Source organism: Impatiens glandulifera, chromosome 6 (assembly GCF_907164915.1).
Source record: "Impatiens glandulifera chromosome 6, dImpGla2.1, whole genome shotgun sequence".
Classification (NCBI taxonomy): Eukaryota; Viridiplantae; Streptophyta; class Magnoliopsida; order Ericales; family Balsaminaceae; genus Impatiens; species Impatiens glandulifera.
Window position 1 is genome coordinate 11521276 of NC_061867.1, and position 24306 is coordinate 11545581.

The following is a 24306-nucleotide window of genomic DNA, read 5'->3' on the forward strand; positions in this document are numbered from 1 at the left end:
ATATATCACAATTTAATGTCCGTGACTCGTTGAATAAAAATAACGTAAAGTTGATCTTCAAATAGCAATTGGGCTATTAAAACCTTCTATAAACACATGTCATAAAAGTGAAATATTTCCAGAGTTAGAAAAACTTTTTCAAATGGAAAAGTAAGGAGTTATTATAATGCATAGTTATTGTTTAATCTATTTAAATAGGAAAGAACATGTAAGTGATTCATCTTAAGAAAGAGACCATTTTTAATGTACTCTCTAATGGCTCTCAAGAAACATAATATTGTTTGTTCAATATTTCTAGCAACCTTGATAACATGGCAATTCATGTACTATGTTTCCGGGACAACAAAGAGTTCAAGGGGTTTGAAGAACAAGGCATTGTTCAAACCATAGTGGTTCATTACAATTTTTGTCCAATTCTAAATTCTATGTATATATGGATTATTTATCATCTTTATTATATTTTCTTATATCATTTACTTTGTAGGGTGATCATGATGATGTGATTGATTGTGTTAACATCAATAATCAACTTGCATCCAATCATCATCTTATGGATGATAATAATAATAAAGATCTAGAGGTATAATTAACTTTGTTTCATTGATTGAATTTACCGATTTTATTTGAAAACACTTAGAAATGGACTAAAGCTCGGTTTGAATGAAAATACGTTAATGAATTTAATAATATATATTAAGATATATTTTAGAACAATATTTCATCTAATCAATATTCATATGAGATATTTGATTATTTCTTTCAAACCTAGTTTTATTTCTGGATCTAGTAAAAATACACTTATACATTAATATATACTTCAAAAAAGAAAAAACAAATCCTCTACAAATGTTTGATAATTCAAATCCAACTAGATGGAACATACCTCTTATCTCGTCGAAATAAAAATGGAGTCATCATCCAATGGAGAAATATCTCAAGATTGGCAAAACCCAGAAAAATGCCCGAGAGGAACTGTCCCCATTATAAGAAGTACAAATTATCACTCGCAAACACCTTTTGCCTCATTTCAATAGCTTATTTGATAGCCCTGATAGTCCTGAAGGGATACACGAGGTAATTAAATAACTCAACTCAACTTTCATTTTATAAAGCATTCAAACCTATTAGCATTACCAATACAAATAAAAACTTCAAAACTCGGTGATATATATTTAAATTTAGTTATAGTATAAGGATTATTACCATACAAACCTACAATATTTGCATTTTAGAAAAAAAATCAAAATATTAATACTGTATATGTTGATCTCTTCTATCATTGTTACTATTGTTCATCGAAGTACGCTTTAGTCCGAAGTCATGATGATCGCTACACTGGAGGAAGTGCAACATTTAGTGTATGGAAACCTAACGTCGAAGATAATGAATTTAGTCTAACTCAACTATGGATTACTTCGGGACATGGTGCAAACTTAAATAGCATTGAAGTCGGATGGATGGTAAGTATACCAAAAAAAAAAAAAATTCAAAATGAGAATTTAGAAATTATAGTAAAGGAATTAACCAATTTTATTTTTTTTTGTTGGTGTTGATACCCAAGGTTTATCCAATTAGATATGGTGATGATAAACCAAGATTCTTCATATTTTGGACAGTAAGTATTGAACATTTTTAATAGGATTATTTAAAATAATTTAACATCATTCACTACTTTTTCATTCAATACAAACTTATTTCATGAATCAAAATAATAAAATAATATATATTTTAAAATATATTTTTTTTATTTTATCATTATATATTAATACCCTTTTAGATCTTTTTACACAAAATTTCTCTTATCTTCAACATTATCACAAATCATTACTTTTTATATAATACATGTTATTTAAAAAATCGGAATCTGAACAAGCTCTTAGTAGGCAATTCGGATCTTCTGCTACCGATTGCTCCGTGTTCCCTTGTTTTAATCATCCTGCAATCTGATTGGTTCGCAACAGGGAAACACGGCAATCGATAGTAGAAAATCTGGTTTGCTAATTAGTAGAGGTATGTTATAAGGATTAATTAATTTAACCACATATTTGATAAATTGAAGGAATTGTTTATACAGGGAGATGGTTACAATACTACAGGTTGTTATGATAATGATTGTGCTGGATTTGTACAAATTGATTTCAGCGTTGAACTTGGTCAACCCATTTCTCCTATTTCCACTGTTGGAGGGCCAATAAGTGAAATAAAAATTTTGGTCTACAAGGTAAATCTATGTAGTATTTTGAAACAATTCAAACGTATAAAGCTTTAATAATTAATTTATTAAGTTATAATATAAAAAAACTTATATTTTATTCATTTGAAAAAAAAAAAGTCAAAATGTCTCAAATGGGAGCCTTAATTTATAGTTATTGGGCCATTTCAATTTAAATAATAGAGAAGTATAATTGAAAAAAAAAAAAACTGATTTTTTTTTTTTTTGTACAGGATTCAGGTGAGGATGGACACTGGTGGCTAGATGTAAATGGTGTTGACATAGGATATTTTCCTAAGAATCTCTTCACTTCATTGAGTGAATATGCTCAAAGAGTGGATTTTGGTGGAGAGATTTTTAATAGAAAAAATGAAGGTCACCACACAACTACTCAAATGGGAAATGGCCTATATCCCCATCAAAATGGATCAAGTTTTATATCTGGAATTAGAATATATGACCAAGACAGATATTCAGTTGAAGGAATACAACAAATTGATAGCACATGTCCATGTTATGGTGTAATTCTTATTAATGATACTATATTTTATGGAGGATCCGGTTATTCTGCATCCTGTCATTAAATTATATTATTTTGATGTAATGTACATCTTGCAATATCAAATAAGGTGTTTAATTCTTTTTTTTATTGATATTTATTTAAATATTAGACTGTCCAACTAAGTCAAAAATTGTAATAACATGAACTCAGCCAAATAAAAAATTTAATCAACTTTATAAAATATATATAATATTGCTTAACTATAAATCATCAGGTCCTCGCACCACAACATAATAGGCGTTTTTGTAATAATAATCAGATGAGATTGTTAATTTAGTTGTTGGTCTATCCATAAAATTTATTAAAGATAATTTTGTATTAAAATTTTAAATTAAAAAAAATAAAATATTTAGATATTTTAATAAATCAATTAAATAATTGAATGATTAATTAAAATAATATTAATGTGATAATTGTTTTTGAAAGAATTATAAGAAAAATCTTAAAATAACCTAAAATATAAAAATAACAATTAGAGAAAATAAGAAATAATGATTATATTTTTAGTTTTTTTTCTTTCAATAATAGGATAATAAAATTACCGGATGCATGTCACGATTTAGGACGGTCGTCAAATTATAAAAAAATTCATGACTTTCGACCGAGGCGTGAACCTCATTCTTGGTGACCGTGAGGAATTCCGCAATATTGCACCTGGTTAAATTGTATTCATGATACCTGAGCTACCGCCCGAGTAGTCTTGTACATAGATTCGCCATTGCCTGAGATGATGCAGCCACATATGGCTCGCCCTCCAATTCCCCAGCTCTCTACTCGCCCATTTCTTATCCGCCTTCATCTAATCCTGTTGTGCGTCCTCCTGGACAGGTTTCATCTGGTTATCCGGGACATCCTCCACACAAAAATGACAAGAGAAAAGAAGTGGAAAACCTCTGAAGAGAATCAGTTCTAAACTAAGTTTGCTAATTTATATCCTAATTGTTGGGAAAATCACAATCATATGGCTATGATGGATACCAATTGACGTGTTAGGACTTAGGTGGTAACCTTTGTGTGTGTCGGCTAACATATGACTATATCCCTTATTAGGATTATGCTTTCTTTGTTAAAGGATAAGTATGTTGGTTATACCATTGCCATTAACCTTCTTGAAAAAAAGAATTGATGTAGAGTGGATAGCTTGCTCTATGTAGTGCATTAGCCAAATCAATGCATTTTTAATAGGACCCTATTGGATGGTACAAGTTTACCCTTTGCACATCTTTCTCATTCTGGTTTTACGGTATAGATGCCGATATCCTCCCCTTTTATGCCATCTTGCAATGTTGGATGTTATTTTCTAGATTGGTTTTATCTGACTGTCTAGGCTTCTATTTTATGTGCTCATATTAGTCCATAGATTTGACAAATTATTGTACCCTTTATCTGTCAATCATTGAATGGATACGTGATATTGTTTAATATTCCACACAAAAATACCTTAAAAATTTATTTATTTTTGAAAAGGGTAACTTTTTCCTTAGAATAAAATGATCTCAATTCAATCCAAAATCTAAATATACTAAATATGATTAACGAATAAATTTCAAAGATATAAGAATTTGAATTTTATGTCTTTGTTTAATAAAAAAAATTGTTAAAATTAGTTTATAATTAATTTTGTTTAAAATTAATTTAAAACATGCCTAGAACTATTAGATGTATAATATATGATTTATTCAATTCACCAGATATAAGGAATGTAAAATGTAATCTGTTATGCGATCACTCCTACCTAAAAAGATGAGAAATGATAGAGACAACGAGATTGTAACGAAAACAATGTCACAAATCCGATGTGGGCTTCCATATTTCCATGACAGAGAAATTAAAAAAAAAAAAATCATCTCTAAATTCATTTCCCGTTCATTGTCATCAAATCGTCTCCCTCTCTCAACTCTCTCCAGCGAAAATTGTCTCCAAACCCAAAACTCAAAACCCTAAATTTATTCATTGCGTGAACTCAAATACTACAAATTCTTTCACCAAAATGGTAAGTTTTTCAGCTGTAATTATAAATAAGACTTTTTTATATAGATAACGAACTTCTTAAGACTTCATGTTTAGAAATACAATAGAGATAACGTCGCAGAATATGAAGCATTGAATAAATCGTCAGTTGAACACGTCATGTACCATTTTATTACTTCTGTAGTTTGGTTGATAGATTCCCGTGTCCGTTGTTCAGCACTTTTTCTGTTAAAATTTTTAGTTTTTTTAGTTAACAATGGCAAGCGCAGCGCCTTATAAGGCCATGCACAACATTTTTTCTATTAAAAAAATATTTAACTTTTCCAGATAACAATGTCATGTGCAGTGCCTTATAAGGCCATGTGCAACACCTTATAAAGTTAAGTACAACACTTTTTTCTGTTAAAAAATATTTAGTTTTTTCAGTTAACAATGTAATGTGTAGCACTTTTTTTTTTCAGAAACAATATTTCATTGAGAAAATTGTGATTAAATCGGCCTCGAGATCCCGAAAAAGGGTTTGACTACATTATTCAATATATTAATTATTTTCCATGTGATTTATGTTATGTTTAATAAATGTTTTATAATTGTGTCTTTATTTCCACTTACAACTTCAATGTCAGCATTAGCTCTACATCCCTAAATTAAAGTTTGAGCATGTATGACACTTCATTGACGTTTCTTATATCATCTCAATTTTTGCATATATATGGTCGACAATGAATACACAAACAGACATGCATGTCTACTATCCCTTTCACAGCACATAAGATTATGATGTTTATTTGTGAACATTGTAAAGTCATTATAAAGACTTGAGAGTTTTTTTTATGTAAATAATAACATGTTTAGTGCAAGTGAATGTCATGTATAGCAAAAAGTCTCCTAAAAGTGTTGAGCTCTAACTTTATAGCCGCACAGTATTTTATCATAAGCGTCTCAATTATTGCCTTTACCTTAAAAAAAACAAGTCTCACCAAGTTAGTATAGAGAATTCTCAAACAATCAAACATTTTAAACTTTAGAAATTATCATGTCAAGAACTGGAATGAAGAGGATTTAAAAGGTGATAAGGAAAAAGCTCCGGAGATTTTTGACGAGAATTTTTCGGCAATTTTATGGAAAATATTTCCAGCGACGGATTTTTGGAATTTTTCTCCAAGAACATGCACATCATTCTATTCAGCAATAATAACAAATCATAAATTCAACCGCACCATCGGAAAAGAAAGAAACATCGTTCATCGATTGAAACACGATCGACATGATCAACACGGTCGACACAGCACAATCAACGACACGATCGCCATGAACGACACAGTTCGCGAAGTTAGTGTCGTTAACCTTAAATCTCTCAAAACTGTGTCGATAGCTTTTCTAGACGCTTATATCCTGGTCTTGAGCGTCGGTTAGTTCTCTAATCTTGGATGTTCTCGGAAAGTTGTCTTTCGAAGCGATTTAGTCGCTAGATCTTCAGTGTTTCTGAATTGCCCTGTTTCTGCATTTACTCTGCTCTATTGTATGTAGTGTTATGTTCTTAAACAATGGAAAAAAGAAAAATAATAAAGTCAAGAAAGTCAAAGAGTTTGTTATGGAAGGTCTCAAGACGATTGTTGAAAAATAAATTGAAATGATTGCTAAAGAGGTTATTCAAGAAAAACAGGACAAAAGCTAAGGAAAATCAAATGATGTGGAAAATTCTGAACAAAATAATGTAGGAAAGTAGGGGAAGAAGGTTTATGGAGAAAATATTGCAGGAAAGCAAGGAAAGAAGGAAAGAGCCTAGAAGGTTGGTTACAATGAAAATGAAAGAGTCAATCTGTTTGGTTTAAAAAAACCAATCACCAAGCTCTTGATGGCAACTATATCAATCTAACAAGAAACAAACAACAATGTATTCATGAACTAATGTACCTGCCATCCTTGCCTTATCCGTAGTGTCCGAAATGAGCACCATCGCCTCTCTCGCTCATGGTTGTTTTTGTCCGTTTTTTTTTTTTTTTTTTTTTGTTATGCATGCATTCTCTAATTTCATAAATAATTAATAAAATTTAAATTCTCATATTTTGTTATTATTGTTAATTTAAATAATTTTAAACAAATTAAGTTTTAATATTTTTAAAATAATTAGGTAATTATTAATAAAGAAAATTACAACATTACAGAGAGAGAAATAAATAAATATGAAGAGAGTATTTTCATTCTGTTAATGAAATGTAGTTGGAGACTTTGTTTTGAGAGAGATAATTTTCCATTTTTCTTTATGGTAACTAATCATTTGATAACTTCTTTCCATAGACTTATTACAAGTTTACAACCTAAGTAACATAATGAAAATATTAATTTCGTAAACTGAAAATAAAAAATATTACGTCATTCATTCAAGTTTCTAAAACAATTTGTTATGTCAAAAATTTTAATTTTTAAAATAAAATAATGGTGATCAAATAAGTATATTCAACATAATATATAAGTGAGTACTTTGATATTTCACTTATTTACATGTATTCCACCATCACTCAACTATTATATATGTTCATATTCTAATTGAATATAATAATATCCAATTTAGTATAATAGTATCAAATTGAGAATAATATTGTTCCATTATGTTTGTATTCTCAATTTCAAAATAGTTAATAAATTTTAAATTCTCATAATTTAGTTAGATAATTTGAGATTGAAAATCAAAATTAAATACCAAATAAATTAAATAAAATTATAATTTAAATAATTATTAATAATTAATATCAACTTATTATTTTTAAAAGAATAGATATGATTTGTTGGAGAATATAATTATTCGCATATTTAACCTTTAACTTATTTTTGGAGAAAAATAAAATGAAGGTATTTTTAATCAAATAAAATTTATAAAAAATAAACAAAGATTATAAAATTTCTAATAGCACAAAATTCGTAAACTAGGTTCATCCTTAAATAAGGAAACAATCCTAATCTAAATAATTATTATATTAATTTAAGTTTAATTGAACTATTAATAAAAAAAATTATTGTTAAATTGTAAATATATATATGTTTATATATTTTGTTATTTAACTTGTAAAAAAATTAGAGTAATAATAGAGAAAATAATAAATTAAATAACAATATATAAATATATATATATATATATATATTTTAAAATATATATTAAATTTAAGAGAATAAAAAATTAAATATATTTCTTTTAATTTTTATTAATTAATTATTTCTCTCCTCTTTTAATATATATATATATATATATATATTTGCATTAATAATTTATTTATTTGTTTGTTTTTAAAATGAGTAATAATAAGAAAAATAAATAAATCAAATATATAATATATAATTTATAAAGTTATATTTTTTTTACTCAAACTCTTTATTATTTCTCCCTTTTCTCTCTTAATTTTTTTTTTCATATTTCACTCTCTTAAATGTATGTAAAATAATTTTTTAGTAAAATAATTTTTTCTTTTTATCTATGTTAAATATTAATAGTTTATAGTTTATGTTATATTTATCTTAAATATTAGTTTATCAACTATATATAAAATATGAACTATTAATATTCAAGATGAATATAACTTAAATTATGAATTATTAATATTCAACATATATAAAAAGAAAAAATACTATAGGATAAGAGTTAACAGATTATTAGAGTATTATAATATAAGAAAGAATATATAACATTTTGAGTTAATTAAATTACTTTATAATACATTTAAGAAAATAAAATATAAAAAAAAAATAAAAAGAGAAAAGAGAGAAACAATTAATAAAGAGTTTGAATAAAAAAAATATATATAATTTTAAAATTTATATAATTATATATTTGATCTATTTATTTTTCCTCTTTTTACTCTTTTTAAAAACAAATAAATAAATAAATTATTAACAACAATATAAATAAATTATTAATGGAGAGATAAAAAAATTATTAATAAAAAAAAGAAAATTTATTAATAATAGGAGAGAGATAAATAAATATTTGAAATTATGTTTAGTCATTAAACCTAGTCAATCTTTCACATTATTTCGCTAAGTTTGCAAATTTTTCGCTCTCATATCATTACTCTTAAAAAAATATGTCCCTAATATTTAAAATTTTAATTTTTTTTCTCACTACCCATTAGATCTCTATATAATTTGTAAAGTTAAACGGAAGGACTGCATCCTTTAGACTTATATTGAAAATTCATTCTCTCATCAGGTTTGTATAATTTCAATTCTATAGTAATTTGTGTCTATGTAAATTTTTTACATTATTTATGTTCCAATGATAATTACATGTTAAGAATTTTGAAATTCAACCATTCTTTAATGTTAGATAGAAAGAGGAAAAAATTACTTTATCTTTTTTAAGCTAATAATTGATAATATTTCATTATTTGAGCCAATTGAACTAAATATAGTAATTTTCAATGAAAATTTAGAATCTCTTTATAAATCTTAAAGAGTTGAGTTTCATTAAACTACCTTTGAACGAAATCTTAATTTTATATGGCCACATCCTGTAAATAATAATGATGGAATTAGATAAATTTACATTAATAATGATGAAATTACATTAACTTACATTAAAATTGGGTCATCAACCTACATTGTTGGTGTATCCGAGATCTATCCGAGATATAAATTTGTTTCAATTATAGACTTAGATTCAATTATTTTTATTTTTGTATATTTAGTCTAACATATTTATTTTTCTAATATAGTGATCATTATTTTTAATATATCAAGAAATATTAAAAAAAATGTGTTATATTAAATTTATGAAAATGATTTTTGGCCAAATCCTGACTCTGACTTTGCCTATACACTATTAGAAGGACGGCATAAACCCAGTACAAATATCTTAGATATGAATATTCCGAAAATATTCATACAAGTTAGTTTTGAAATTACCTTAGAAACAATTGTTGAATTATTTTTCTTCATTGTTATATATTTTTCTTATTATTTAACATTATTATTTTTTTATCAAAAATATATTTCATTATTTTGAATTAGTTAGGCTAAAGCATATAAATTATACAGCAATTTATTATATAAATTAAGAGGTAAGCCCAATTAGACCCACATATCCAATTACCTTATGACCCAATCCTAAAATTAATTAGGCCCAACATCTGTAACCTCACTTACTTCTTTTTTATCATTGGCTGCTTTTTTTTTCGTTTATTGTTCTTTAATTTAGTGAGAAGGGTTATTATACAAGTTAATTAATTGTTCTTCTTTGATTTCGTTTTTCATCTTTCATTTTACATTGTTCAGTCCGTAGAAGATGGTGCAATTACCGGATGAAATTTTAGAAGTGATTCTTTGTCGATTGCCTGTAAAGGATCTGCTCCGATTCAGATGTGTATCTAAATCTTGGCTTGCCCTAATCAGTAGCCCGTATTTCATCAAATTGCATCTTAATCGAACAGTTCAAACCAAGAGCAACCTTAGCCTTTTTTTCATGAGAGATTATTACAATCACTTTCAGATGAATTTTGATTCCGACCGCTTTCTTCAACCGGTGGAAATTGATTACTTTAAAACGAGGTATCCAAATACAGAAATTTCGATTTGCGGTTCCTGTGATGGCTTGCTTTGCATGAGAACCGAAACTATCAACAACAACCATGTCTTTTTATGGAATCCATCAACGAAAAAGTCTATACAACTTCCTTCTACTAGCGACAGATTAAACATGGGGTGGGATTATCGACTTGGTTACGACAACATCAATAATGATTATAAGGTGGTGAACCTTACGTGTTTTAAAGTAGGTAAAATCATTGATTATGAGATTAATGTTTATAGTTTGAAATCAAATTCGTGGCATAGTCCGAAGAAGTTTCCTTACCGTCCGAAGTTGAGTAGCATTGGAGATTCCATAACTGGTGGAGCTATGCACTGGATGTCAATAATGGGATCAGATTCAAAAAGTAAAAGATCAATTGTTGCTTTTAATCTCGGGACAGAGAAATACAGAGTAATTCCACTACCTGAGTTGGGTTATTCTAATTTCTATTTATATTTGAATAATTTAGAAGGATGCCTTTCCGCAACTTGTCAATATTCCTCGTCTACTGTGGATATATTTTTGTTGAAGGAATACGGTGGGAAGAATGAACATTGGTCAAAATTGATTACAATTTCACCAACAATATCTATCGGGGTCGACTTTCCCAATGTCGAAGCTATTGCTTATTCAAAATGTGGTAGGAAAATATTGTTTGTGATGGATTATGAGTGGCTTGTTTGGTATAATTTAGAACAGAACTCAGAAGAGGAAATTAGGGTTTATGGTAGTAATGTTTACACTTACATAGAAAGTATGGTCTCTCTTGATGTCCAGTAGCAGGAAGTATTGTTAAATTTGATTTACAAATTAGAAATGAGTTTTTTTCTTAATTCTCTAGATAATTGATTTACAAATTAGAAATGAGTTTTTTTCTTAATTCTCTATATAATTGATTTTGAGTCTTGTAGGAACAATTTCATATCAAAGCGATTCAAGTTAAACTTTTGCATTAGTAATTTTTATGTTTTTTTTCTTCTTAATTTCTTGTTCAAGCTATAAGATTGTTCCTCGTATCGTCTAGTTTTTTATTATTATATAACATCTCTTATTCATCGAACCGTAAACCTACTACTTCACTTAATCCCAATTTTATAAGTTGTTAGGATTGTCATTAAATTATATCTTCAAATCTAATGATTTATTTGCTATTTATGTCAATCAGTAAAATCATATGATTGAATGTAATTATTTTTGGTAAATTATCTGGTTTAAAACATCACTAACACCTACCCTATGACTTTAGAAGTGTGTTTGGGAGAATTGAATCATATTTAAAGGATCTTTGGGTTTGTTAATTTTTTTTTTCAGTTTTGGTAGCTCTTTTTGTTTTTGTTCTTTTTAATTTCAATTATTTCCGTTTAAGTAATTTCTCGTCTCTAAAAAAATTGAATCTTAAACTCTTACTTTAAACCAAAAATAATTATAAAATATTAATTGTAAATAAAGTTTTCTAATAAGGTATTTTTAAATATTTGAAGTATCACTGCAGAGAGGAATGTAAAAATTAGTTCGATGTTACAATTATTCTTTTTCTTAGAGTTGTATATGATTATTCCGGTGTTACAAATCTTCTTCACTATAAATTCTATAATTTTCCGATGAGGTAAGGAATTGTATGTTTTGTTATAATTAAAATTATATCTATATAAATTATAATTTTCCAATTAAGGCAACAGCGAAAACAGGTTTGCCGATTGATAGTGATTGGTTTATGACCAGTCGCTATAGGCCTATGGCGATTGATTTGAAGATTAATAGCGATTGGTTTACCAATCGTTATAGAGTTTTTTTCCTAGTGATAGGAATGCAATTCATTATTAATATCAAACCTCCCAAATCACAAAATTAGTTTGAGAACATTACAAAATTTATAATGGTTCGACAAAAATGCATACATTAACTTTCAAATTTCAAAAGTAAAAGAGATTGACAAAATTTATAATGGTTTTTTTATTACTTTAAAAATGAGGACAAAGGGTTGTTTTGTGTATTTTCTTCCCTTTTGGAATTTTAATTAAATGATAATAAGTCATTTCCCTATAAAAAGAAAAATAAAAAATAATCGAACCCGATCAAACTCGAGTTCGAGCATGCTCGAGCTCGACTCGTTATATAATCGAGCCGAGTTCGAGTAGTTATATAACTCGCTCGAGTACTAGTCGAGCTACTCAAAAATAAATATTATACTTTAAAATTTAAAATTTATATTTTATAAATATTTTGAATGTTTTTTGAATTATGAAGTTATTATTATTTTTTAAATTTAATGATTTAAATTATCTCAATTTCTCGAGTTCAAGTTCGAAACGAGTCGAGCTCTTGAGCTCGGTTAAAAATTAGGTTAATTGAGTTCGAGATGAATCCGAGCGCTACTTTTATATTCAAGTTCAAGCTCGAGTTCGAATTATTTAATATTTTTCGAGTAGACCAATCCTTGGACTTGACTTGTTTTCAGAGGTTGTCCCGTTAGCTTTATTTTCACACGAAAATTGAATCATGTGAATCTTTCAACTTAATTAATTTGTGGTGGTCAGCAAAATAGAATATATATATAAATCAAATCAAAAGAAATATTGTCGAAAAATAATTACAAGGATATTCTATACATTTATTTTGTACTCATATTTTTCACGATTTTAATAAATCATATTATTCGACCAAAAGAGAGAGATGCTCTAGTTAATTCCTAATTAATATGACATAAAGTGGAGCAGAAATAGATAATCATTTGTTTTTGTAGATAAAAAAAAAATTATATAAATAAATAAGGCCCCAAAAAATATCCCAAATCAAACAAGTTCTTCGAATTGTTTGGACAGTTGTTCAAATGTTCACGTTCAAAGCGGCGATCTCGTGATCATGGCTAAAATTTTAATGTACATTTTTATATTATTTTTAATATTATTATTAAAAAGTAATAAAAAAAATTATATATATATATATATACATATAATGGCCGAGGAGGAAATGACCCCCTAAAGAGGGGTCAAATAGCCGATGATGCGGGCCCATAATTTTAATAGCGCTGTTGACCCCCAAATTTTTTAATGACCATTATACCCCTGCGTCACGCACCCTAAACCCTATAAAATCATATTTTTTTTCATTTTCGATTCATTTTCTCTCTCATCCATTCTTCCCTTTCTTCTCCGCCGTGAACCCTAATGGTGGCGGAGAAAACTTTCTCTCTTTTTCATCGCTGAAGAACCAATCGAAGAGGCACCGTGGACCATTCCACCATATTCAATGGCCTATAGCTGCGAAGAACTTACAACGGCGAACGACGACGGCCGAAGATATAATTTTCACTATATTCGTTTATATTCTGTGTTGATTACGTTTACATATGATTGTTTGTGTTGATTTCCTTTACATGTGATTGTTTGTGTTGAATTCCTTTACAGAACATCATTGATTCGCCCTGATTCGTTGAATGCAGGTTGGTTGGTTGGTTGGATGCGTCACGCAGGATGCGTCACGCAGGATTCAGCTCAAATCCTTTCCAACAATTCAGGTAACAAACAAATGTGTTTCTTGTAGAGTTAGTTAATCCATCAAGTTCGATTTGATATCTTTAGTTATCTGGAAATCTTTTATGTAGTTTCCTGATTTGGTATAACCTCTAACAGCGTCCAAGAAATGAAATTTATTTATTTGTTTGTTTGTTTGTTTTTAGGATCGAAATAATAATAATAATTTGTTTTTGAGGTTTAATCAATTGGTTTGTTTGTTTGTTTGTTTTTATGAACAATATTACAGTCCCATCTTGTTGTAGAGAAAACAATGATATGATTATCCCATCTCCAAGATCAGAGAGTAAAATCCTTTCATCAACTCATGCCAAGGCATTCTCATATAACGAGCTAAGGAACGCCACTAGAAACTTTCGCCCTGACAGTCTTTTTGGCGAAGGTGGATTCGGTTATGTATTCAAAGGTTGGATTGATGAACAATTGTTCACTACTTCAGGCCAGGTTTTGGCATCGTTGTTGCTGTCAAGAAACTTAAACCTGAAGGCTTCCAAGGTCACAAGGAGTGGTTGGTATGTTTTTTTTTCTTTTTTTTCAGGTTGTAATTATTTTGCTCTGTTTTTTACTTCTTCCAAGTATTATTATATACAGACGGAAGTTAACTATCTTGGCCAACTTCTTCATCCGAATCTTGTTAAGCTTATTGGGTATTGTTCAGAAGGTGATAGGTGATAAGGATAAGCTCTTGGTTTATGAGTTTTTGCTAAAATGTAGCTTGGAGAATCATCTTTTCAAAAGTGAGTTAGTTTTCAACATATGCCAATAAAATTTTGAATTTTTTACTTTTCACTTAGAAAATTATTACTTAGAGAATGTGTTGTGTAGGATTTCAATGCAAAACTGTCGAATTTTGGGTTGGCCAAGGCAGGACCAACTGGAGATAAGACACACGTATCGGCTAAAGTGATGGGTACCCACGGTTATGCAGCACCGGAATATGTTGCCACGGGTATAGATTAGAACTTTTGCAAGATTCTGTTTTTTTCTTATATATAGAATCAACTTTCATATATACATTATTTTGTGATTTTGTCAATCAACAAACAGGTCGGGTTGACGACAAAAAGTGATGTGTATAGTTTTGGAGTAGTGTTACTCGAATTGCTATCTGGTCGTCTAGCTGTTGACAAGTCAAGAATGGGTGTAGTACAGAATCTAGTGGAGTGGGCTATTCCTTATTTATGGGACAAACGAAAACTATTCAGGATTATGGACACAAAATTAGAAGGACAATATCCTCAAAAGGGAGCTTTTATGACTGCTAACCTTGCTCTGCAGTGTCTAAAATCAGAGCCTAAAGCACGCCAAAATATGTCACTGGTTTTAGCCACCTTAAAAGAGATCCAGTCCTTGAAAAATACATCTAAAACTCGAACTGCTAATGACTCGAAAAGTAACTTACCACCAAAAACGCATCATCGCTCGCCCATGAATACGACATCTTTTGCTGCCTCTCCATTACCAGCCCACCGGCAACAGCCTCGAGTACGATGAACAAATCTTTTTTTTTGTTAGAATTGTCTTATATGTTGTGCCAATTTGAGTTTTACTGTAAACTTTGTGTTGTGTATATATACAACACCTTTGTTATAGATTATTCTTCATTTAAGTTGGTTCAAACATTTAATTTATTTATCTCGGTCACAATCATAGTCACGATAATTGGAGAAATAGCAGAAAAGTAAATTAATTTTTTTTATTTGTTATTTGATAAGAGAAGTGTGATTGAGGTAAATCTTTGAATTTTGAACGAAATTATTTAATGGTTTAGTTTCAAGTTATAGAGGGTTAAACAAGTCTGGATAGTTACAAATAAATTGTGATTTGTGAACCAGAAGTTGTGATTTGAGGTAAATGTAATGCTTTACAATATAAAAGTTTACAAATAAATTGTAACAGAGTTCCAAGATAGTTAAATTGTTATTATTTGAAATTAAAATCTGTAGTAGAATATTTCATTCCAACATAAAAGGCACAAACACTAAAACTGATATAAGCAGAATTCAGTACAATAATGAGTAGCAGAATTGAAGCAATCAGCCTTAATAGGCAGAGGGGATCATCAACAATATATACACAAGATTTGTCTGAAACTGAATACCCCAAAATGAACCCAAGAAAATATGTGATGTTGTTGGTAGTTCACCATTCAAGAGTTCACAAAGTGTTGAAAACATTTTTCAAGTTCTAATAAAATCTCAGTATCTCTATTATAGGGACCAACCACCCTACCACCTCGGAAAGAATTAGTCTGCAGTCCAACTCTGCTCAACAACCTCCCTTACTTTCATATTGTACTCGCATTTGTTTTCGCTGAACATCTTTGCAGCTTCTGAGTTGCCAAGTGAGTTTGGGTTCGGGTCACAAAGTAACAACTGCAGAAAAAATAGAACCCTTATAAGTTTTGATGTAATCCTGATCAGATGCTATCCATGACTCATGTTGTTGTTAGCAATGTAACTAATTAGGTATAACTTTTTGTATTTTTTAGTGTGAGCTTGGTTTAGTTAGTTCCAACTTCAAAATCAGACAAACCCATACCTGGATGGAGGTAAGTATAGCAGTTACATCATAGATTGGGCTCCATTGATTTTGGAGAAAAACCAAACAAATATCCAAACTGCGTGACGCACCTGCGTGACGCACCTGCGTGACGTACCCGTATTTCGCCGCCGGTGGCATTTATCTAATCAATCTCTAATCCCTAAATCCTAACAAAACAATGCGAAAGAAATAAAGGAAGGAGGAAGAATACCAGTAGTAGCGGACATCTCCTTCGTTGGGATTCCGACGTCTTCGTCGGGGGTCGTCGTCGGAGTTTGTCGTCGGGAGTCGTCTTTTTAGAGAGAAGGAAGAGAATGGAAGAATGGGAAGTGAAGAGAGAGAACAAGAAAGAAAAAAATGGGAAAAATTGGAAATGTTTTAATTATATAGCAAGGGCATTGTGAACTTTTCACAATGCACTCGGGTGCGTCACGCAACTGAAGGATGCGTAACGCAATAGGGGCATTTTCGTCAGAAAAAAGTTTGGGGATCACCAGCGCTATTAAAATTATGGGCCCGCACCATCCATAATTAGGCCCCTCTTTGGGGTCATTTCCTCAAATTTCCGCATATAATCAAGTTACACGCATAATTATATTTATATAAAATACACGATAACTTGGGCAGGATGGGTAAATGAGCTTTTGGTTTTGATATGACGATAATATTAATTACAACAGTATATTTATATATCTTTATTTTTTTTAATAAATAATAATATATCAATGTATATCAATATGTGATATTCCATCAAATGTATACTATCATGATTATGCATTTTTTATTATTAAATATATACATATAAATAATAAACTTAATAAGAAGTTTGTTTTGGATTCTATTTTCTTTCAAACTGAAATTAATTTTTTTTATAGGTAATATTTTTAAGTCTCATTTCTTTATTTTATTAAGTTTTAAATTGATGACCATGACTCTAATATTAGATAATATATATATATATATATATATATATATATATATATATATATATATATATATATATATATATATATATAGCAATTAATTAATCAATTAGATAGGATAACTGGGCTTGAGCTAAGCCCAAGTAAACCCTAGCCTAGTCTAGTCTAATATGGAGTACAGACCCAAGTTTCCTAGTGACTCAATCCAAATAAATTAGGCCCAACATATGTATAGATTGAAGCCTTCTCAGGTACCATTTCTTACTCTAACCTATTATTATTTTGATACTCTAACCTATTATTATTTTGATACAACGGGCCAAAATGCAGTCTAGGCTTATATTATACTTTTGGCCCGTTTATTATTAAGGGTTGGATTATTATACTTTTGGCCCCTTTATTATTAAGGGCCTAAATCTACTTTATTTTATATATATAGTTTATTGCTAAAAGAAATACATAATATTGTTTATTATTCAAATTTTACAAACTAATTATGAAATTTGGATCTTAAATTTTTTATAAAATGGTATTTTATTACAAATAATATATATATATGAAAAAATTATTTATTTTGTCAACTTTGTATATTATGTTACTAAAATACAATTATAATGACATTTGTATTTGTCATTTTGAAATTAAGATAACAAATATGTTGTAATACCAATATAATAAACACGTTATATTTAAATTACGATACCTAACACAACTAGTTAATAAAAGTACATTATTATATAATTAATGTTAAATGAATAACTAGTTTTAACACAAAGGTAATTCTCTAAGGGATAAGATTAAAATGACAATGAAATTAGATTCGAGACACCTTAAATTAAATTAAAACGATACACATAAATAGGGAGTCTTATTACTTTCCTATAAATTCAGAAAAAACTTATATTTGATTATTTATTTTTTGACTTAGATTTAATTTTGAGATGGCTAACATGATCTCTTAAATAAGAGTGTTTATACTAAGAATCCATATGAAATATTTGATCTACAAGACATTATCACATAAATTAATTATTAATTGTTTTAAAACATAAAAAATTGTTAACCCTTAGAACTTGTTTGATATTGAATTATTTAGGTTATTTTGAGTTTTTGTTATGTTTTTTAAAAAAAATATCTTTAATTCATAACTATTTTTTAAATTTAATTTATCAATAAAAATACCAAAATAACATAAATCATTATTTTGAGCTTAGATGACTACTAGTGGTATACCTATTCCTTATATACCTATTGGTTTTTATGTTTTAAAGAAATCATTTCATCCATCTAATCTTTCTTTTTATCTACTAAAATATTAAAAAAAAATTATCTATTTAATTATTTCAAATTAATTTATTATTAAATATAGAGAAAGAAAAATAAGAGTATTTTCTTCGATAAACACCTGAAAATTGAATTTGATTTTTAAATCATCAAATAGATAGAGCTTTGAAGAAAAAAACTAATAAAACAAAACAAAAATAAATAACAAAGATCAAAAGAGTTCTAAAGTAAATATATATATATATATATATATATATATATATATATATATATATATATATATATATATATATTTAAGTAAATTCAAATAATTAAGGCTTCTTGTGTCAATTGTAATTTGAGACATCTGCTTTTGAATTTCACAATTTGAGGCTCTTTATTGGGATAAATTACAATTTAGGACCTTATCTTTTGAACCTTATAATTTGAAACTCCGCACTATTATATTCGTACAAAATGAAATTTTGTTTTAATAAATTTAGAAATATGTGTTACCATTAATTTTTTAATTATAAAGATCACGTAATACATTTTTTTTAACGAACGTCCATGTTCGTTAGGACAAAACCCTATTTTGTACGGAGCCCAAAATTGTAATTACCCCAATAAGGAGCCTCGAATTATGATATTTAAAAGAAAAGATCCCAAATTACAATTAACACCTAATAAGGAATCCCAAATTATAAAATTAAAAAAATATATATATATATTCCAAATTACAATTACAATTAGCTCAAGACTAATTTGTTATTTTAGCCCATATATATTATTATGATTGATATGATTTAACTTTATTTTAATAAATAAAGTAATGTATAATTCTTTTTTGTTTTTCTTGAAAGATTTCTTCGGGATTCGAATCATAACCCATCATAAAGAAAGAAAGTACCTTTTCTTTTAAATTGTGGCAGAAAAATAAAAAAGCTGAGCATCGTCAAATGAATGATCAACATCATATCATCGGAGGTGGCCCGGTTGGGGAAGAACAGTTAAAGTCTTGTTTGGATTAACTATTTTTAATGCTCTCAAAATAACATTTTACAAAACCCATCCACTTGTTTCAATTGGAAACTATATATCTAGTAGAACAAGAACCAGTTTGATTGTTTTTTTTTTTTTTTTTTTTTTTTTTTTTTTTTTTTTTTGAATTTATTGTGTTATTAATGAGTAACAACTTGTTCCATGTTAGGTTATTTTAATATTTTATTATTTTTTAAATAAAATATTGTTTATTACAAAAATAAGTTATTTAGTCTCTTAATCGATTAAATTACATATTTAAATTTTAAATTTTATAAAAATAAAGTATATGTATTTTATTTAATAAATTGAATGTATAACTATTATTTATTTTAATAATGTTGATTAGTGGTGATTTTGTAAATATAAGTTTTTTTTATAAAATGACTTGATTTTTTTTAAACTTTCATGTCTATTAAAAATGAAAAAATTGTTTAAGCACAACGATAAAACATGATAAATAAAAAACGATATTCAATAAGTTATCAAACTCGTAAATTGTCAAGAAAAACGATTAACTACCCGATAGACTCTACTAACTTTTCTGAACGAATCTCATAAAAACGTTATAATAATAGTATTATGAATAATATGCATCGGACGACTATGATCATTGAAAGTTTGACGGTTTCTCTCCAACCAGATAATTTACAAAAAAAAATAATTGAGATGGTAATTCAAATATGTAAGTTTGACATATCAGCCGCATCAATCCAAACTTCCCAAATACTCGGGCATCACCTAATGAAACCTAATAATACTTCACAAAAAAATTCCAAATACTAGTTACACCTCGACAATGTAAAAGTATGTGAGTTGCTGATTTAATCTCTTCGTAATACATACAACTATCAATAATACAATATTTTTTCATTAACATATCATCTGTTAGAATTCCACCATGATAACGCTTCATCCAAAAAATGAGACCTTAGATGGAATCTTTGACTCTCAAAGTTTTTTCCAACAAAAATTATATGAAATCATCTTAGCGAACAACTTGTAGCAATGCCATACAAAGAAATTATTCATATCTTGCTAACGCATAATGTCTTGTTCAGACGGTGACACTTGTTTGCGTCATATCAAAAGTAAAACTATATTATGGGACGAAATCTACATAATGTTTAATCTGCTTCTATATCTAATTCGACTAGTGAAACTACTAGACTGAGGATCAAACATGTCCTTAACTGTGACATTTATACATATAACAATGGAAGTAAGCACAATACGTCGTAGCTAGACTTTTGACACTAAACCAAATGCACCGAATAACCATAAAATATCTCGAATGTGTTTAAATTCTTATAGGTAGCATGAATCATGCAGAGCGTATAATCACCGAAAAACAAATGTGATATGACAAAATAATATCTTCTTAACTCACAACTCACTCCACGGATGAGTCCCGAGTTTTCTGCAAAAACCATTATTTTTAGAGAGTTTCCATAATAATGACAAACAAAAAAAGGAGAGAGAGTGAATCACCAGGTCTGATCCCTCTAGAGCTCTAAAAAAATCTTTAAGAACTCTCATTAACAATGACATCAAACTTAACCGTCGTAAGACAAAATTTAATCCAACCAATCTATTTCGCATTCATTCCCATTTTGTCCATTACATTAAATAAAAACTCTCAATTGACATGATCATAAGTTTTTTCGATGTCTAACTTGACAAAAGCACATTTTCACCTCTTGAATTAGCTAAGTCAATGCACTCATTATCTATTAATACGGTATCATAAAATTGACGACATTTGATGAACGTCATCTGATTACTAGGTATGACCGTCTCTAACACCCTCCGCAACTTGTTGGCAAATATTTTGCGACAATCTTATATAATGACGAAACGAGACTAATATGTTTAAAATTTCATATCAAAATTTTCTGGAACTTTACGAATGAAACATATCAAAGTAGAGTTTCAATTCTTATCAAAAGATTAAAAGCGGTAAAAATAATTAATTAGTTTCATATTTCTAGTTAAGGAAAGATGTGTTTTTTTTTTTATAAAAAGCCAAAGTAGCATCATGCTTTATCACTTGGGAGGCAATTGAAAAATATATAAGTTAATAAGTTAAGGGAAGCAATTGAAAAGGAAAATAAATAAAAGAAAAAGAAAAAGCTTCTCCCAACACAATTATATGAAGAACAATTTGTTTCCATTTATAGGCTTGCTAGTCATTAATAGTACTACTTATATGTGCTATTTTATGATTTTTGTCACCAGAACAAAATGAAGTCTTCCAGGGTAAATTTATTAAAGAAAAAAGTAATTATATTTTATATAAAAAAATTATATATATATATATAATAAAAATATATTAAAAAATAATAATGTTTTATCTGATAAATTAGGTGACTTAATTAATGAGATGATATATATAAAAAAAATAAGAACAATATATTGATAATTTATTAAAATAAAAGATTTTAATCACTTTACAAACCTAGATAGCTAGATTGAACCAACAATCATCTATTTGAAAACTAAAATAGAATCTCGCTCAATAAAACATGAGAACTTGTATAAAAGATAACACTAGTAATTGAAATTACTTATGTGATTGACAACAACAAATCATAGCAAATAACAACTATATAAGAAGATAAAGTTTTTTGAAATTTTTTATCATGAGAACTAAATGCATGAGAAAAAGATTAATGAAGATATGGTGGAATGAGTCCTAGTTTTAACCACCACTTGCTCATCCTTTCCACAAGTCACACACAAAAACCAAATACTAGCTAGCTAGCTACCACACTTGCCTACACTTTATTCCTATATCTTCTAGATTTAGATAGACTCTCACACAATTCAATTTCTCACTATATTGATGAAGAAAACTACTTATTAGTACATGCCACAAAATAGTAGGGTGAGATTATTGTTCAACCATGAACTAGGCCACAAGATAGTGCCATAAGCAAGATAGCAGCCTCCTTCTCATCTTGTGGAAACACTCTATGAAAAGCCAAGTTCTTGCTAAGATTGATGTAGAAATCTTCAAAACAAGGATTCTTAATTTCCCCATGCCCATGGTCATCTTGATCATCAACACAATCCTCGTCGGTTGGAGACGACACGATTCTAGTACACCTTTTCTTGTATGGCAAGATATGGACATCTTTTGACCTCTTCTCTTTGTTTTGTGGTTTCTTTATCTTCACCGAAGAATTAGCAACCTCTAAGCTCGCACAATTTGCAGTTGTTGCTGCTGCTGCGGCGGCTGCCATTGCCCTCCTTGCCTTCCTTTGTCTGATCCCACACGCATTACAAAGAGACTACATCCCAAAAAAATACAATTTAGAATTTTTTATTTCTAAAAATTTTTAATTATAAAAAAATTGAATGGTTTTACCTTAGGACCTCTAGGTCCACTTCTCCAAAGAGGGGTCTTGGTGGTATTGCAATCAGCACAAACCCTAATCGGCGTGGTTATGTTGTTGTTGATCAAGCTATGATCATTTTCAATAGAGTTAGAGGATCGTCTCTTCTGATCGCCCTCGATAAGCTTCGCTTTAGCAACGTTTTTTCCACTTTGTGATTCGGTTCGGTTTGAGCCCACCATCCTTCCCATCAACCTTATCTTGGAAGGTACCCATTTAGGTGATCCATGGTCATCTTTATCTCCTCTCTTCCACAAAGAAATTTTTAACCCACGATGAGCCTCGTTTTCAACAACTACCGGACGATCTTCAATTGATGGACCAAGTGACACCAAACTATCTAGCTGAAATTTCCAAATTCAATCATGATTAATTTTATGACCCCAAATGAATAAATCAAAAAACAAAGCATGTAAATTAATTATTACCTCTTTTGGGTCTTGCAATAGGGGATTATAAGCTTCTTGATGAAATTCTTGAAGTGGAACGTTGACATAAGGTTGAAGTGAAAGGGAAGATGAAGAGGAAGATGAATCTTGTCCAAGGGAGAGTTGAAGTTGTTGCTGGTGTTGATCATGGGGTAATAGAGAAAGTGATAGATTTATGAAGTTTGGATTCATGGAGCTAGCCATGATCAATTGTAATTGAATAGGAAGATGATCAAGAATTAATCAAAAGCTAGGGTTTTGATTGTTCTTGATCTTGTGGCTTGATGATCAGAGAAGGGATAGAGAGATGATGAATAATAGTTTTGTGGAGGTGAAGAATGAAGATGATCATGATCTGAAAAGGTCCTAATGAAGAGAAGAGGGAAACCCTTTTAAGGGGAGGGAGAGGTTAGACATTCACGTGACTTCGATTGCATGAAGACAACTATTTCTAATTATTAGAGGGGGCTACACAAGTAGTATATATATATATATATATAATTCATTATTTGTTTTTATTATTAAATAAGTTACTAGATAAAAAAAAATACTAACAACGGTTATTACATATTAGGCAATGTTGTGTTGGGTTGTTTTTTTAAAAAAAAAAAAATTAATTAATGAAATATTATTTTATCTCATTAATCAAAATAATAAAATATTTTCTACTTTAAAAAAAAATTATCATTATCATTCAAAATAAATTGTTCAAGTAAGACAAGGAACAAGAAACAAATTTGAGGGGAGCTAGTTTGTGATCTGGATATTTTTTGTTATATTTTTTTAAAGATTTTATCACTTTTTTTATAAATGGTAAAATATCCTTAAATTTTTGTATTAAATTTAAAATTTAAATACAAAAAGATAT

The 24306-nt window shown here is 28.7% G+C and overlaps 3 protein-coding genes and 1 pseudogene across 3 annotated transcripts; 3 read left to right on the plus strand and 1 right to left on the minus strand.

The window, feature by feature from the left end:
* The first annotated feature begins 311 nt into the window (after positions 1 to 311).
* LOC124943152 lies at positions 312 to 3671 on the plus strand. Its single transcript, XM_047483705.1, has 7 exons — positions 312 to 392; positions 485 to 580; positions 1302 to 1460; positions 1962 to 2010; positions 2097 to 2221; positions 2446 to 2788; positions 3511 to 3671. The coding sequence occupies exons 1-7, from the start codon at positions 312 to 314 to the stop codon at positions 3669 to 3671; spliced, it is 1014 nt and encodes a 337-aa protein (XP_047339661.1).
* A 6352-nt stretch (positions 3672 to 10023) lies between these two features.
* On the plus strand, positions 10024 to 11088 carry LOC124943153 (F-box protein CPR1-like). The gene has a single exon (XM_047483706.1). It carries the CDS (start codon positions 10024 to 10026, stop codon positions 11086 to 11088), a length of 1065 nt encoding a protein of 354 aa, XP_047339662.1.
* A 2469-nt stretch (positions 11089 to 13557) lies between these two features.
* Positions 13558 to 15335, plus strand: LOC124943154 (annotated as a pseudogene).
* A 6891-nt stretch (positions 15336 to 22226) lies between these two features.
* Positions 22227 to 23880, minus strand: LOC124941948 (putative GATA transcription factor 22). Its single transcript, XM_047482340.1, has 3 exons — positions 23439 to 23880; positions 22983 to 23354; positions 22227 to 22905 (listed from the first exon to the last, which is right to left on the minus strand). Exons 1-3 carry the CDS (start codon positions 23640 to 23642, stop codon positions 22513 to 22515), a joined length of 969 nt encoding a protein of 322 aa, XP_047338296.1. The 5' UTR covers positions 23643 to 23880; the 3' UTR covers positions 22227 to 22512.
* Positions 23881 to 24306: the final 426 nt, after the last annotated feature.